Raw genomic sequence first — 18,953 nt, 5'->3', positions numbered from 1 at the left:
ATCTTTAATCAATTCAATTTAGCTTTCATTACAGGATTCAATATGGTGGTTTAATACGTATGCGGACGTGAATGCTATAGCATTCATTATCATTGTGATGCAGAATGACAACTAATTCTTTAAATATTATCGTATCATCTTTTCCCTTAGTCCCAAATTAGTAACATTGCGTGAAATAGAAGCGTAATAGAGTTGGATGCTATAGCATTCCTTGTATATAACAACTAAAATATAATAATCTGACTACCCTTATAAATGGTGTTTTATCAAATTTCGGATATCACAACCAATTGAAAAATAAAAAGACTGCCAACTTGCAAATATGTTATTAAACTTGTGATTCAGAAATAAATACATTACCAATATTTTTTTCCTAGATCACTCACTGAAATAAATTCACAAACAACAATTAAATGTCTTCAAACTAGCTTCCCACATATCATAAACAAAACTCCTTTATACTTCGAGAAAATTATTATCTATTGATCGGATGAAACTATTACTACCCACTATGGTTAAATTTACTCTCATACGCATATGATATTCTTGATAATGCATTATATTACCTCTTGCTTCATGGAATTCTAAGGCGATGTGGGCGTCCACTCCGAGTGAAAAATAATTATTGACGACGTTCAAGGGAAGATTTTCTTTGCCTTCTTCGTTCGCTTCTGCGGAAGTATTTGGGACGACTTTTAGCTGCCATCGATCCAGTAGAACTGTATCACTCTCTCCAATGTTAGCCAAAATTTTGCTGATTGGTTCATCGGTGTAACCCTGAAAAAATAATAATTCAGAACTATTAGAAAGTATTGCTTAAACATAGTAATTTCTACATTTTCTATCAAGGCAAATTGCTGGAACTTCCCATACCAAAAATTAAAATGTTTAAAATAGCTTTAAAATTATTCGAAAATTTTGAAAATCGATTAAAGAAAGATACACGATTTATATTAAATATAATTTTAACCGTTTACGCAATAAAATTGAAGTCTAAATATAAATATTGTTATTCCTGTTTTCTGTGACTATTATATTGATCCGTGTCACGTATTGCAACAGCTTAGGATTATATGGATCTAATTATTTCGAACAAATCATTGTGTTTAGCCGTCGGCATTATTGTTATATGAATCCTCCGTTAATTTTGCGTCATAAGCGTAAACTGATGCGCAACTAGTTATGACGCATTCATTACCTGAAATGCAATTAACGGCAGTCGGGTATCTGACGCGATGCTAAATTATTGCGCAATCGAGGATAGGTATTAGGAGGTCTTGCATCCTATTATTATGCATATAGAGATTGTTGTTTCGTGAGTTAATATATGCTAAGTTAAACAGTTTTTTTGTTTTAGATGCAGGTCCTTTTAATAAAAATTGACCAAGGGACAATGAAACAACGAAATATGGAAGTTTAATAATTTTATGTTTTTTAACTTCCCCAACAAGAAGTTTATGTTTTCATCAAATAACGGTTTGCCATCAAATAACATGCTTAAAAACCAACAGAAACGTCTGGCAAATTAATTTTATGTTTTTTTCACCCTTAATGAACATAATGTTAAAATTACAGGCTAAAATGATTCGAATTAAAAAAAACTAGTGGGGTGGGTAGCATCGTACTTTAAGGCAAATTGCTGGAACTTTTCGTACCGTAACGAAATGTTCGAAGAATACTGAATGTTTTCAAATAGATTATTATAAATATTGTAACATTGTCTAATATTTATAAGAATTATATAAACTGAATTGCAGAGTTGAAATTATTTGTTTGAAGTATATTAAAACTATAGTCAGAATTAAAAATAAAATCTGAATTATTTTCGATATACAAAAAATTTAGAAAAAAAAGAAAAAAAATTGAAACAAATTTTTTTTTCCAAAATCAATTATTTTGTTAAGACAAGCAGAAAGTTCTTTAAATCAATTGAATCGGACGCTTAGTTCTCTCAAAAACTGCCATTTTTTGTACATTTAGCTCCGTATCTTCGAAATGGCTGGGCTTGTCTTTGCGAAAAACTAATAACCACTTCTCCCAACCATTACTAATTGAATGTTTTTAGATCATTCAAATCAGATGCTCCGTTCTCTCAAAAACTCGATTTCTATTTTCTGAACTCTTTGCTATTTATCTCCGTAACTGCTGGACCTGCCTTTGCCAAAAACTAATCAGCACATCTCCTTATTAATAGGAATCGAATGTTTTTTGAACCATTCAAATCGTTGATCCGTACGCCCGAAAACGTGGGCGAAAAATTGTATCCATACATACATACACACACACATCCATTTTTTCTGAAGTATGCCAAAATGTTCAGAAACCTTCAAAACGTTGAAAAATGTAAAAAATTTCAATTCCGATTTTCGGCCCATTACAATAACTTACCCTACGGGAAGTTAAAAAGTAAATAAATTGGAGTCTGGCACATATTTAGCAAAATGTCCGGCAACAAAAAATGTGAGTCTGCTGAACCTATTCAAAGTTAGAAAAATGAAAATTGACTGACTATAATGCTTTTAAAATTTTGAAATCGCACTGTGCAAGTTGGCTGCGCACTAATTGTAAGAAACGCAACCACTTCAAGCCGCCAAACAGCCCAGACTCTGACCAAAAGAGCACCAAGGACCACATATTGAGAAATCAGCATGCATAAAATTCATTCTCGAAAACGTTGCTAGCATCCGTACCATTAGGGTAGAAAACCTTGTACATAATTATATATATTGTATCATACTATCACATTGTATCAATAATGCTGTTTTTTAAGTTTAAATTCATTAGAAATGAAAATTTAACAGGATTGCGAATACAAAAATGTATACATTGTAGGTACAGTATTTTCACTTATACAAATTAAAATAAAATTTTAACCAAATTAGAATTTATAAAATATTTTAAAATTAAACCTTGATTTTTTTTATGAGCGAAAGAATAAATTTCTTGTGAAACGTTCGATTTTTAAATGCATATAAATCTTCTAAACCGGAAATTTAACCCACTATTATAAATCTATCGATTACGAATTTAGTTAGTAACAAAGTAGTATATTTTACTCACCCCGCCCCAGCCGAGTGCCCTGGCCAGGTCGTTTCCGGTACCCAGGGGTAGGACGCCGACAGCCGGAGGCGGCACAACGCCGATTTGGTCGAGGACCGACAGCACCCAACCGACAGTGCCGTCTCCACCGCAAGCTAGCACACGCAAATTTGGCACTTTGCGAAATAATTCTAATCTGAAATAGAAATATGGGAAAGAAAATAAATATATGAATGTGAATATATATCACAAATATATCCTATATCAGTAATATAGTATAGTAATATATCAGTGATTAAGTAGTATATTTTAGTACTGGTATGGTGTACTGGAAGAATCATAGATTTATTAAAAGTTTATTTTAAATCTATATATTTTTGCTATAGCCTGTATGTTCAATTATGGTTAAATTAATATATCTTCATCGTGTAGGGTGATGATTTCCAAACTGGTACAGATGACCACCAAGAGTGCATGACAACTTTCAAGGGGTTTACGAAACAAAAATGTGTGTCCATGTGGTAGTGCTTCATAATACACGAAAAATTGGATTAAATTCAGTTCACAAATGTAGAAAATTTAAATAGTGGCTCCATAGCAAAGGACTCTAAAGCTCAAGGGGTCCACATGTGCATTGACATTTAAAAAATTTGAGACAAAAACATGTTTGGGAACCTATATGTTGCAGGAAATAGAAGATTTTTATAAAAGGGTAAGTACTGAGAGGCGTTTTTCAATAGGCTATTATAAGATAATAAAATATTTATTTGTCTCCATTGAACACATATACCTCTGCATCATGCAATCACAACTGTCCGCAGGCCCACACAATGTACGAAAGTGTGCAGCTGCATCATTTTGAGGTAATATATAATTGTAGTATCATAAAATTGCGGTTTACGTTATTATTATCGACTAATTTTGAATTTTATGTATTTTATTACCTTTCAATATTATCAATCTTTGATAATGTGTATTTTTGTGATTACTGATCTGTTTAAATTTTTAATTAAGGTAAAAAGCTTCACACCTGGAGCTGTAGTAGTAACATGCAAAAATCTAATTGTCTGATATGTAATGGAATGTATAATTTAATCTTACAATTGTAAGATATAGGCAAATGTAAATTATGCAGAAGTCACTACATATTTTATTATTATTATGAGTATAATTGTAGTTTACATTGATCTGTAATAAGAATTTCTTTTTTCTTAAGTTTATATTCATTTATGAAAAGAATTACTTAGAAACAAGTCAATTTTCATGAATGTAAGTAAATAATGAATTAGTAAAATATTATTGTCGTTTTTCATCGTTACTAGAAAGGTAGATGCTACAACTAGTCTCAAACACGGGGTATGTTGTAATACCGCACTTTTATAAAAAAAATATTATTTTCGAAATAAAGAACAATAGTTATGAACTTATTTTTACTTGATTTGATAGAGCAATAGTTAAATTTTTATTTTTAATCTCAAGATATCAATTTAAAAATAGATAAAATTGAACTATAATAATATAATTGCAATTAATTTATAGAAAAAAAATTTATTTGATATTAATTAAAAATATTTATATCCTAATCGCTGAAGCGTAGCCGAGAAATACAGTACTCTTATATAATTGTCTATTTTTACGCTGAAGCTAATAATATATATATCAGAAGCACATGTATCGCAAGTAATAATTACTTTCTGAAGAGAAAACAATATGTCCTAATGACGACATGAAATTACTACCGTATCATATTGCAGTGAAAACAAGATTAATGATACCTTCGGCAAAGTTATGATAACAGATAATATTTATAACCTTGCGGTGATTTTAATTCAGAAACTTTATTATAGTAGCTAACGTTGAAATTAATAGCAATAGGGAAATGGTTTACAGCTAACTGGCAGTTTAGAACATCAGCACGGTTTATGACTTTATTGAGTATATATTATTTCGATTATTGGTAGTAATAACTTTATATAGTTCACTGTTATTTATGAACAGAAGTTTCCTTGCAATAAATATCGAGGAAAATGTTAATAGCGGTACAAAATGCGGTATTGTTAGTAATAGGAGCGCCTGCAAGGAAACCGACACAGAATATTAGGTTACTTGGATTTTGATACAAGTTTATGGATAGAATAATCACAATAAATTGTACAAACTAGTAGCAGATGGTTCGTTTTAAAATGCTTATACACAGTTTGTAATACAAATCCAGATTAAACAACGACGAAATGCGAGTACATTCAGACAATTACAAAAGCTGCCCGGAGGATCATCCAAACCCACTTGCTAGAGAATTACGCCAGAATGCATTTTCAAAAAGAAATTATTCACTATTTGTATATTTGATGATACGCTTGACTTTTCAGCATGTTCAGAATAATATATAGATGCACGAATTGTTGAAAATAATCGATTTATTTGTAATATTTATTATGGACAATCTTACACTTAAACATTTTATTAATTTTTTCTACATGTCAGTTTCTTTATAACATTTTCTTACTCTAGTTCCACAAAATTCAACTAACTGAAAGACGTGCTCTTTATTAGGATATGCAAACATTCCAAAACATCATTTTATTCTTCGTCCTGATTCAACATTTTTACCTACTCTAGGTCTAATAGATATAAATCTTGCAGCGTCCACAAAATTGAGCATAAAACTATTTTTATTCCTTTTTTACTACGGTTTCCTTGGTAGATATACTGCAATTATTCCTTATATCCAAAATGCGCATTTTCTATTCACATTACCAATAATCCAAGATATTTGTCTGCATTGGCATTTAAAACTTTAGAGGCAACTCGATGTTGTTTTGGCATCGTTTCAGATAATTAAAACACTTCAAATTTCCTTCTCAATGTCAACACTGAATTATTGTCAATATTAGAAGAATATATTTAGATGATGTATTTCTGGAATCTATAAGAATCTGTCCTAAATAATAATTAGATATAAGAAAACAAATGATATTAATATTATCTGGGTAAACAGGTATCAGCCAAGAAAAACAAACAGCTTTATTGAGAACACATTGAATATTAATCCACTTCCTATCTCTATTTTTATTAAAATAATAAATTATATTAATACCATTACGATTATCTTAGAAGAAACTTGTCTTTTTATGTTTCTAATTAGCAAAAAAGAGTTACATTTATATACTATAATAATGAAAATGCACCAAGCGAGCGAAATACGTTAAACGTTATCGTGTTTGAAGTTTTTATTTTTTTTTTTACTCAAAAATTTTTAATAACAAAATTATTAAGTATTTCACCGCTAGACAATCTTGACTAAATAAGCCAATTTTTTATGAAACTCGCCAACACATTTTAGTACTTTTTTTTAAGGAGAGTCTCTCAAAGTTTAAAAAATTGTAAACTTAAAGTTCAACAAGTCATAATTCTTGAAAAGTGTATGTGATTGTGGTATTTTTTACTGTAGTCCTAGAAATGATATTTACGATTATGGTCCCAGTGATAATTTCACCAAAGCTGTAGGTTGCAATTAAAAACTCATAATTTATAAAGAACTTGAGATATTTTTCCTTTCTAATTTTTTTCAGGACAATAAAGTTCTGAGCTTGAGGTCAAGTTCTGGGACAATCTGCTTAATTGAATTCCAGTGTATTTTTGAACAGGAAATCGTTTATGCAGTTACTCAAGATTGTACATAAATCATTCATAATATCAAAGTTCTTTCTCAAAATGACATATATATATATATATATATATATATATATATATATATATATATATATCACGATCTCATAAAAAGTAAAAACGAACTCTTCTACTTCCAGTAATGGAAAAGTATTTTAATAAATTTAAGTACCATACTGGTTTATTCACAAGAAATGTTTCTTACCCCATTTTAGGGCCTCCTTGGGTAAGATCGAATACTTGTCTGGGATTCAAAAGCCATTGGAACTTCTGCAGAAGTTTTCCGCCCTGGTTGCCTCCACTTCTCGGGTTGATAAACACGAGGACCGGCGTCACCGTAGTCGATGGTATCGGTTTTATAACGAAAGTTTTAGGTTCCTTCTCTGTTTTATCCTGAAAGTCCATAATATTAACATTATTCATATTATCAATAAATAAATCATGCAAACGTATGAAGATCCTGTCGTAAATATGAACAAATATGTTTTTTATGATATCGACACATGAAATATATGTTCTAATAATGCAAGTTTTTTATGCATTATTTTTTTCTAATTAAACTACATACTCTAATATGTACGCCGATACTTTTACAGTAATGCCGAGCAGAGTTATTTTTGCTTAAAAGTATATTTTTAAATATGAGTAGAAATCACTACTGCCTAATATCAGGTTGTCCAAAACTAGACTTTAATGACTACTATGTGCTTAAAATCAAGCTAACCAAAATAATCATTTCATCCTGCGCATTATAATATCAGATTATTTTTCTTAGTTGTAAGAGGTTAACAATCTTCAATTTTGTAGACTGCTTGTTAATATAATATGTGTTATGCAATTAATACATAATATGTATAAAACATATAGGTATTACGATTTCGAAATAAGGTCAAAACAGTCGTAAGAATATCTAATAAAACAAATCCAAGACAAATTGAAGTAAAGCAGATAATAAATGTAGAAATCAAACATTCTAGACGAGATGTTGTTATACATTAGACTACTAAAATATGAATGCACTTATTCTATTTTCTGCACGATAATAAAATAGAAATAATTTATGCTGTTGAAGACTGTATGATATATCTGAGCACTTAAACAGAAAACGTAAATTAAATTCTGAGTCTACTACAAATGCAATTTATTTGGTAGTGTTCACCGCAGAGTGCTTGCTAGAAGGTCGAGTATATTATCAATTTAATGTGGAGTGGAGGGATTATAAATTTTGGAAAAATGTAAAGAAAATTTAAATAATAATAGGATGGAATTTAGAACTTTTGCGTGCCCTCACAAGGCACATACAAACATAGTTGTAGAATTGGTGCTGACAACTAAGGCTGTGTGGAACGCCATATACACACTTTCGTTATCGAAGAGTAAATAGACTTGAAATTTTTGGAAAGAAGAAAAACTATTGGAACTAATTAGAAGGAACGTATAATTAACTCTAGATCCTCCCCCCATAAAGTAGTGCCTAACGTAAAGTTTCCGGCGGAACAAAAGTCAAGAGATAAAAAGAGAGTCCGTATTATTTTCAGACGTTATTGAGCCAGTCATACCCGGACAATATACCTAGCCTGGTATGCCTAAATGTATTTCCTTCACTACACAAAAAATACGTTATCCAAGGAATCGGTAAAAAAACACGCATTATGCGAGAAAGCGTATTATGCATAAAAGAGACAAAATGATTTCAAATGCAGAGACAGATGTGCAGTGAGGTACTTTTTGAGAGATAGTATTAGACACCAGCGTCTTAACGGGGTTTTACTGCATAATTTATGTATCATGCGTAATTTATGTGTAAATTTCATATTTATCTTGTTTTATATAATGCGTTAATAAGAAGATCGATACAAAGTGCGCAAAAGATTCTCCATTCGGTAACAATTAGTGCTCTTATCGTTAACCCTCATAATCACAAGTTGTTACGTCGTAACCACAAGGTTAAACCCGAACATACTATTTGATTATAGCGACCCTAATCACTTACGTATCAGGTATTTTTCCTCAAAGTAATACCTATCAGGTGTTTTTCCTCTTGTTACGCAATCGGAAGTGGTTCCGGTTTAAATAAATTACATTATTATGTCCATTTCGATGTTAATTAAATTTGGGATTAGGAGATTCACATAATCTTTTACTAGACTTAAATATTTATGAATACTTTGACCGGTGGTAGAACGTCAGGTAAATTGAACTTCAATTTGAACCAAGTGTAAAAGATTTCTAGTTTGCACAGGTATACGCGAAGGCACTATTTTCAATTAAAACCATGTTTATTTTTTCATTAATATTGTGATAATAATTTAGATCTAAATTCATTCTTTAACTTATGTTGTTACCAATTAAGTAATAAATTTAAATATTCACTGAATAATATTACTAAATAAATAAACTCTAGTCCCAAAAAGCACAAAATGCAAATAAAACGGGAATGGGGTCGAGTTAATATGGTTTCACCAAAATTGCCGTAAAAATTCGTTTGATTTTACACATTTTTCCATCAAATTTAGTCAGATTCCAATATTCTCTATGTCACCTCTTTTTATTTAGTGCAGTTACGGTATACCCGCATATGCAGTTAAAATGCAATTATAAAATCACATGAAAACCCACCTCGACATGAATCTATTTCATCTGACCCAATCTACACATATGCGTTTTGAATTTTGACACGGGTTGCAAACCAAGAACGGACAACAACATTTTCCTACGACAAACATATCAGGGAAACTGGTAATATGGGATTATGGGTTAGAAGAATACAGAATTATGTGGGGCCAAAACAAGGTCACACGAAAAAGGATTTCGATTGAAGATTTTATTAAACGGAAAATCCAGGATTGTGCTCTTAGATTCTACGCTCGTTGTAAACAACATTTATGTCTGCATGAGGACGACTCGTGGTAATAATAATGTAATATTTAAAATGGGATTGCGTAGAGAATGTGTCTCTATTGTGATTGTTGGCACTCACATAACTTTTTACTACGATTGTTATTGTGAGGATAAATGCGTAAATAGATATGGAAAAATTTCAGTCGAGATGAAAATAATAATTTCAGTAAATAACTTCAGCAATCATAAATTATTGTCCGACTTGTCTAGAACAATGCGTAAATTCAAAGATATTTTATTTTGATTGGCAATGATAAATTATTCGAACGCTGATATATATATATATATACACCTAAGTCTGTTTTTACACGGTCTTTTTGTACACGGTTTTGAAATAACACGGTTTGAAATTTGAATATTTTTAATTTTTTTACACGATTTTATTCCATTTAGCACGATTTGAAATTTTATGTACTTAAATTTTTTTTGTCAAATTTAATTTTTGCGAAGTATGTTCATATCACAAAAAAGTATTTACGAAGGAAAAAAGTCTGAAACCATCGATAGTATCGATAGTTTGCGAATACCAGCTTAAAGATTTAAGTGAATTCCCCTTTAGCGCGTACAAACAATTTTTACTGGTCAAAGCAAATGTGAAAAGCACTAAGCATTATATATTTGATTTAATAAAATAAACATGAATTCTTGTTCTTAAAAATTCTTGTATTTCACTCATTTTAATAGGTTTTAGAGATTAGGAACAAATCACCCATTTTTGTATAAGATCAATGTCTTTTTTTACACGGTTTCTTCTGGAACCAATCTCCGTGTAAAAACGGACTTAGGTGTATATATATATATATATATATATATATATATATATATATATAATGTCTGAACTTTGAGTCTCATTAAAAAAGAAAAAAAATCTTATTCAGAAATCGTGAAGTATCAAATCTAAAAATAATTTAATCAATTACACATTCATTAAAAATTATAATTAATGATAATTAAGTTATAAGTGTGTATGACTGTGGGTACATTGAAGAACTATACATTATTATTTCACATACTTCAAAGATCCTAAATCCCATATTCCTAAGATGTAGAAAATGGTGAAAAATTAGAAATTAAATACATAATTTTTGAAAAAAGAACAAGTTAATTTAGAAAAATAATTTCATAAATAGAAGTAGCTACTCATAAAAACTATACTATAAAGTAGTCAATAAAACAATTAGGTAAATTAGGTAAAATTATTTTCTACTTTTCAGTATAATTCAAAAATAGAAGGGTATAATTTATACTGAGGGGTATAAATATAGATATATAAAAATAGAAGGGTATATTCGGGTATAATTTAGACTGAGATTTTTTATAGGATGTAGATGTTTATTATTTATATTATATTTACCAATACTCATAGTTTTATAAAGTAGGTTGAAAAATTGCAAGCAAAAATTTGAGTTTTTGAAAAACTTTTTGATATAAGATTGTAAAATTACTATTAAATTCTGTAATATTACCTGACTTCAAATGCTGCTCCCAAATTCTACTAGTAATTAATTATTTTAAATACAAATTAAAGCCTAAACAAAAACAGTTTTATTTCTAATTAGGAAATAATCTGTTATGCATATCATAAAAAAATCATATTGACTAAATTGCTTTTCAATTTTCAGAGGGTTTTACAACTCAAAATTCTAGAATATTGTAGGCCATGGTAAATCACACTTTTAAAACTCTTACCAAAAAATCTCAAGAGATCAATCAATTTCAAACCTGGAGCATTATATTATAATGTTTAAAGCAATTTGTTATATTATTATGAATAATTTTTGTGAAAAATTGTGTTAAAATATCATATTTCGATTGTTGAGCTTAATGTCATATAAATTTTGTAAATGAGTCTTATCTTGTGTGGGATAAATCTAAATATTCATATATAATAAGTTATTTTCAGTTTCTATTAAAACCACTCTAATATATATATATATATATATATAACAAATTACTGATATTTATATATAAAAATACTATTTGCATTTATTTACCGTTATTACACTCAAATCGAAACACTGATGTTTCTGTTTTATGTCCTCGAGACAGTTTCAATCCTCATTCAAGAAGGTCTTCGAGGATTTAGGGTTCATAAATAAGGGATTACACTTGAAAATTCCTTGTTATGAGAATACTATATCCTTTCGAAGTAGTATAGAAAGGATCATTGGGAGCAGTAGCTGCGGTTATGAGAAAAGCACCCGACGAAACGAAATAATACGTATTAGTGGCGACGCAGATAATTCTGCGAAGGTCGGAAGTAGATTAATCTATAGATTAATTTTAGGGCCATTTATATAATTTTTGTGATGATTAATAATATACGCTTACAGCAATTAGCTACTCATTCAAAACAGGCGATACTTTGAAATCGGCTCAGGATGAATTAATAACCAGAATATAATTTTTGAAGCATGTATGTATCTCTTATTCGAAATTGTAATTCATAGCATTTTGATTTGTTGGTACAATTTAATACGTTGTATAAAGCAAATATTGCATCTCCCACGTCTGAAGTCATGTACGATGTTAAATTCCATGTTTTCTTTGAAATGTACAGGATTAAAGGAAAATATTTGATCATGTTCCATAAATTCATCACCTTATCAAAAGCTTGAGCAAAGTTTTTATATAGTATTTTCAGATCTAGGAAAAGAATTATGTAAATAAATTGATCATTTTCATATTTATCAAATATACAGCTAAAAGGTTAATTCATTCATAAAGGTCATTTGTTGGTGATGTTCAATCTATGAAAAACAAAAATTTTTATTTCATTTTTTTAAAAGATCTGATTCAATATTCAAATTACAATCATGATTTTCAATATGTCTTTTAAAGCTTTATCAAAATTTAAATGGTGCAATTCATATATTCACTCTCATATAATTATGAATATGCATTTGCCATAGTTGATAGTTTTATCCCTGAAATCTATACCCAAAATTATGTCATGGTACATATTTGATTATACTTACTTGTTATATATGTTAGAAATAGATGGAATTATATTTTATCGCACAACAAGATAAACATATCAATTCAACACATATAAACAGGATCATTTCGATGCAGTAAAATAAATAATTAAATATGTACAGAAAATATTTACCTTGGACCTTTTCTTGCTCGACGATTTTTTCTTCGGCGTTTTCCTTAAAGATGATTTAAAACTCCCGCGTCTCGGCAACTTGACGATCCATGAAGGAGGCACTATGATTCCCTGGTGGTTACCTGGGAACAAAATTATTCATAAGTTAGTATGTGAATTAATTTTTAAAGCCAGAAGGAAAAACAAGAAAGTAATAAGAAAAATATTATAAATTTATATATATATATATATATATATATATAAATATATAAATATATATATATATATATATATATATATATATATTACCCAGTTTCAGTTACTTTGAGTTTTAAATCAAACAAAGGAACCATAGGAGATGATTTAATATTCGTGTGATGTTCTCTGTTCAAATAACGTTTGATTAAGGAGAAGACCAAATATTTTAATTCGCTTGATTCAAACGTTGATAATCAAATCTGATTCATGGAATGTGAATGCTTTGATTTCTACTCGAGATAATCTGTATTTCGAGCAAATAATTTGTTAAAGATTCGAGTGAGGAATTTGTATAATAAAGATTATTATGGTTATAAATACGATTTTAGGAAAATATTTGTGCTATTGTTGTTTATGATCAAACAAAACAATCGTCTCTCAAACAAAACAATCCATAATTCAAAAACAATTCATAATCTAGAAATAAAATCAGTAAAAAATGTATTTAGAAAACAAGAAATCATATACAAAATATTAGAATGTAACCCAAACTGACATATGTATTATAGTCCATGTTATAGAACGCTGAAGTGAGTAAGACTACTGAGTTACACTTATAATTTTAAGAAATTCGATTTTTTTTCTTGACAATAAGGTATAAGGTTAATAATTTCAATATATTTTACAGAAATTTTCATTCGATAAATACGTAACTATCAACAAAAATAATCATTTGTCTTGTCGAGAACTAATTATTCCATAAAAAATATTTATAGTATAAATTAAGATAAACTCTATGTCAACAATCAAAACATACAAGACATGGAAAACTAGTTTCATAGTGAAAATTTTGTAATAAACCATAAATAAAATTATTATTATCATATAGGGTAGAGCGAATAAAACCAAATAAAGTTACGATTTTTTCAATAACAATATTTGAAAGTAGAGGAAAAAAGATGTAGAACAAACATGTGCCCGGGGTGAAGAGAAACAATTGAACTTTTGCCCAGACAAACAAGTAAACAATAATGTAAACTGATAAAACTTATCTTTTTTCATTATGCTAGTCGTTGGTACAATTTCAGCATTATAAAATAGCAAATTCAATCCTGCCACTCAGATTTTTAGAGATTATTCAAATTTTGATCCATACAACAATGACGATATTAAACTGTCATCACAGAAAAATCACAAATATAAAAAATAATAAAAAGCAAATAACAAATATACAATGTTCAATCTAAATTTATCATACAAGAACCGGCAAAATTCGTTTATTAATGATTATATTTCTCATAGTGTAAATTATTAACAAATAGCCTAATTTTTCTCATGATTGCCTGAATGTTTTAGTCATTCCAGATCTGTCAACCCTATCTTTGCAGCAGTCTGATTCCATGTAATCTTAACGAGTCGACTCCGCGTATTTTTAATCAAGTCGCAAACTTATAAACAGTAAGATTGATACGATCTCTTATTCGGGGTAAATGAAAATAGAACGTCGTTTTAATTAAATTAGAACCGTCAACGTTGCGTTTTGTCTAACAAGGAAATAATTCTGCAACTCACCTAATGAGCATTCCTCGCCTATCCTTTGGATGTTGAAGCAACTCTCCTTATTGTGATACGCTGCTTTGCACCAGGAACAACTTAAGGCCACGATTTCTTTCGAACTGAACGACAATTTCGCTTGTAACGACTGAAAAGAAAGAAAAATATTAATTAAATTATTCCTAATCAATACTTAATAAAAATCAGACAATTCTAAATTGGCGCGTGTCAAGCACCAATTTAAAAATATTAGTTGATCTCGCTATGTCGTGTGTTCTTATGAGATACAAAAGTGGCGCTAAAACACTCCCTTGTGGAACTCCAGACTTCATATTATGTAACTCTTATGTTTCTATTCCAACTCTAGCTCTGAATAATTTGCTTGTTGAGTAACATTTCAATTGTGAAAATATCTTGTGCGGCAAAGATTTTTTATTTTGAAGAATATGCCTTCGTATTCTTGTTAATATTTCCTAATAATTAATATCAATGATTGATTTTAAGTGTATATTGTATGATTTATATAGTTTTATGTGTAAATATACAAATTTAAATTGGCGTTTCAACTCAATTAAGTATTTGTGTGTATGCATCTAATATAAATATTTCTGCAGCATTTTTTTTTTCCCTAAGAAATGGGTTTGATCCACGATTTCGCCAAGCCCTGAACTTATTTTGAAAATTAAGTAAAAAAAACGATCAAAACGATCACTTGGAAATCGTACTCATATGTTTTTGGTAATGATCGGTCAGGTTTTTTCGAAATCAATTGAGATTTTTTGACGAAACGAAACTTTGGTATGATAATAAAATGTGAAATTAATAATTCATCATAATTATTGATAATGGATTGTGTCAAATTTGTAAATACTATCATATCAATTCTAAAAGTTGCTAAATCTTAATTCTCATTAGATCTATTATATGCATATATAAAGACATTTTTACAACTTGCCTTGAGGCAAAATTTTACTTGCACCTACTTATTTTTATCTCATGTTTTAATTTTTAATTTTTTTTTATATTTGTTTTATTTTATAAATTTTAATATTTTTCATTACCATTTATCGTCACTTTTTATAGATTTATTCAAATATTTCCGTTCAAATAACAAATACAAAAACTACAAAATCATCACAAAAATTTATATATGAATGGAACAAAATCCACTTCTAGTTTATTAAAACTGCTATAAAACAAAACCAGTGAATTCATTTTTAAATATAAATGGTTAAATTGAACTATTTTGTAGTACCGTTTGGTAGTTAATCTTTATTTTCTGAATATCGTTTTATAAAATCATATATCATTTTAATTGTTATTGTAGTTCAATTTACATACAGAGATAATAAAGTACAAATACTAAGTATACATTATTATATATGAATGAGAAACATGATTTTTAATGTAAATTCCGTATTGAACACATACAAAGTTTTAATAGTAAATATGAATTGATGAGTGCTCAATTAATTTATTATTCTGCAGTCCAGAGTTATTTCGATACTGCATAAATTGTATAAAAAACTCAATGGGCGATTAATTCAATGTATAATTCATTTAAATGACAAATCATTATTATTTATGGATGATAAAATAGAATGAATATCAAACTAATGCCGTCTATACAAATTCGCTCTATAAAAATTACCATATCCGACGGCAACATGAATACATTTTCTATCAAAACAGACTAGAGCTAGTACAACGATCTTGTGTCTAGTAGCAAATTGTGTCTGCGATAAAAATCATAGACATATAATATTTTTAGATAAGATCTAACAAAAACTCGAGAGCTTAGAATAACTTTGTAAAATGCAGACGCCGAAAAGCACGTTTATGGATGAGGCTGAAAAGAATACATTAAAATATCATTTTTCATAACCGAGCAGACGCGTTTCGTTCAGGCTGAAGGAAAGATGAAAGGAAAAACTTCCTAAATACGTAAATTTACTAAAAAGAAAACAAAAGACGTTTTGAGGCTTTTCAGACCGAGTAGGTGTACTTAATTTAAATACATGGAGATTAATATTATCATAGGAGACTGTATTATTATTTGTGTAACATATGAAAAATATTTTGTAATTACTAATATTCTGTTAGAAGTGTTATCATGTAAGGTTCGGATTAGACCAATTATTTTGAAATAATATCTTTTTTTCAATATACAACGTAGCAACTAAATCATTAAATGCTTCTGTAGTTCTTCAAATTTGACTGGTGCAGTCTATGTTACTTGAAATTAATTTAACTTCAACCCATTAAACATACGTATCTCTGAAATCGCCAGACTTGCCTTTGTCAAAAACCAATCAGCACATCGTCAATAAGAATTCAATGTTTTTTGAATCATTCAAATCGGTTGCTCTGTGATCGCGAATCGTTGACAGAAATTTGTGTCCGCATATACGTACTCACATACACATGCATACATTTTTACTCAAGTATAGCAAAATGTTGATAATGTTATGAAACGTAGAGATATGCAAAAATTTTCCTCTATGTTGTTTTGCAATTACTATAACGCTGAGGAGAGATAATTAAACATATTTAGTTTTCTTAATTTTAGGATATTTTTTCTTCGCCCATTCCAAAGTAACGAATGAACACATCAGTACATCAGTAAGTCTTCGGCGACGATATACAATATATTTTTAATTGACTTCAAAATTTTCATTAAAAATATTACATTGTCTTCATGTCCTTTGATCAGAGAATTTGATCATTTGTTCGATAATATAAAGAACGCAGACACACAAAAAAATCCTGATATAATCATGAATTGAATTGTAATTGATATAAGAAATAATGATACTTTTTTATATATTTTAGTACAAAAAGTATACATGTACTATTTGGATAGAAATTACGAGGAAAAAATGTTACCGATCTTTACCAAACTAATCAACTCCCAATAGATTGAATTCCCAATTGAACAGTTTTAGATTTTCTGTTTGACGAAATATTTAAACACCTATTTCAACTCTAAAGAAATTGATTGATTGAATTCCTGATTAGACGTTTTTAGATTTTCAAAATCAGCTCCGAATCGTGGACAGAAACATTTGCACATTTCTTACAACTTTAAAAAAATGGACAATAGTCTCGCAAAACTAATCAATCGAGCCCTTTTCAAGTTTCTTCAATTGGCATTTAAATGTCTGAAATCGGAGCAGCCTACGTTTTTAGATAACTTCAACAGAAGGTCAAATTTTAGCTCGAATTGCGAAAACATAGATTTAGCAAATTGGATTTTCTGGCAGAAACATGAACTTCTCATTCGGGAAGTTAAAAATATACAACTAAGTATGTGGTAAAATATCTTGATGGGAAAAGATCATTAAAAATTTAAATTTATTAATGCAAAACAAATTTCACATACCCAGAAAAAATATACGTGGCATTTCTCTGTTTGTTTGAAAATGTCGCGATTCTGTTCATTTGAAAATGTCGCATTTTATTTCCGTTGGCATGGTAAACAGTAAATATCACTCAGCTTTTTGTACATTTTTATTTTATTTACTGTTGGCACTGCAGTATCGCGCAAAAGTTTTTGTTAAATAAAAAAAAGTTTCGACGATCAATACCAATCATATTTTTAAATGCTTTTGCACTATAGGTAGCCTTTTACGCAGTTGCGTAACAGTATACAAAAATACAAAATAAAATTTGAATGACGAAAAGTTTATCACTAACCAATTCAATTGAGGTACGCAGTACGCACTAACTATTATCACATGTTCAATTAATTGAAGTATGTATATTACACAAGAAGAAAATTATTTTAAAATGAATTCATAATAATCTTATTATACAATTATCAGGAAAATAAATAGATACAATTATTTATGTATTTTTGTGCCAGTACCGTAAGATCGACATCAGCTTATTACGTTGTCAGATACATTGTTTCTTTCTCTGCTTATTTTAATTAAAGAAAAGTGAATTGTATAATTGTATGAATGAAGATTTTAAATAAATAATTTTATTTTCAATACTCCAACCAAACCATCTTGCATCTTCTTCCAAAGTAATTACTTATTTTATAAGATATATGACATTTTTGTTGTAATTTTTTTTATTTATGATTAAAATAAGCAAATACAATGTTATTTTCTAAATTTTGATTTACTTGTCGCTAAGTTATAGGGTTCTAAAAAAACAAATAAAATTATTTGTTAGTTCCATAAGAAACTTTAGTTGGAGTGCGCAATATTTTGAAGTTAATATTAAGAGCTAAAATTGTCAGAGTTTTTGTATCATTTTGCAAGCATTTTTCATATTAAGGACCACCCTATTTCATATTATTTACTTTGATAAATCTTCAAATTTGAATTCACTTAAAAAATATTTAAATGCTAAAGAAAATTAAATAAATCAAGTAATGTCGGACTTATTATTGCCAAAGGGCTACTAAGGTATGCCAGAAAAATACAATATTATAAATGAATTAATCAAGAGTTATTAATCAATTAATGGTTTATTATCAATAATATCTTAA

At 28.9% G+C, this 18,953-nt stretch overlaps 1 protein-coding gene across 1 annotated transcript in view; it reads right to left on the bottom strand.

Annotated features, from left to right (window-relative positions):
- Nucleotides 1-18,953, bottom strand: part of LOC113370952 (eye-specific diacylglycerol kinase-like) — a 47,919-nt gene that overhangs the window by 11,557 nt on the left and 17,409 nt on the right. Inside the window, 5 exon segments of the mRNA XM_026611618.1 lie at nt 567-777; nt 3,061-3,235; nt 6,914-7,101; nt 12,722-12,843; nt 14,471-14,600. Coding sequence (XP_026467403.1) covers nt 567-777; nt 3,061-3,235; nt 6,914-7,101; nt 12,722-12,843; nt 14,471-14,600 — 826 coding nt within the window.

Source organism: Ctenocephalides felis, unplaced genomic scaffold (assembly GCF_003426905.1).
Source record: "Ctenocephalides felis isolate EL2017-DRISC unplaced genomic scaffold, ASM342690v1 CF-g0.4_SCAFFOLD_01492, whole genome shotgun sequence".
Lineage (NCBI taxonomy): Eukaryota > Metazoa > Arthropoda > Insecta > Siphonaptera > Pulicidae > Ctenocephalides > Ctenocephalides felis.
The sequence above is the reverse complement of the archived record's forward strand: the minus strand, read 5'-3'. Positions and strand labels throughout refer to the sequence as shown.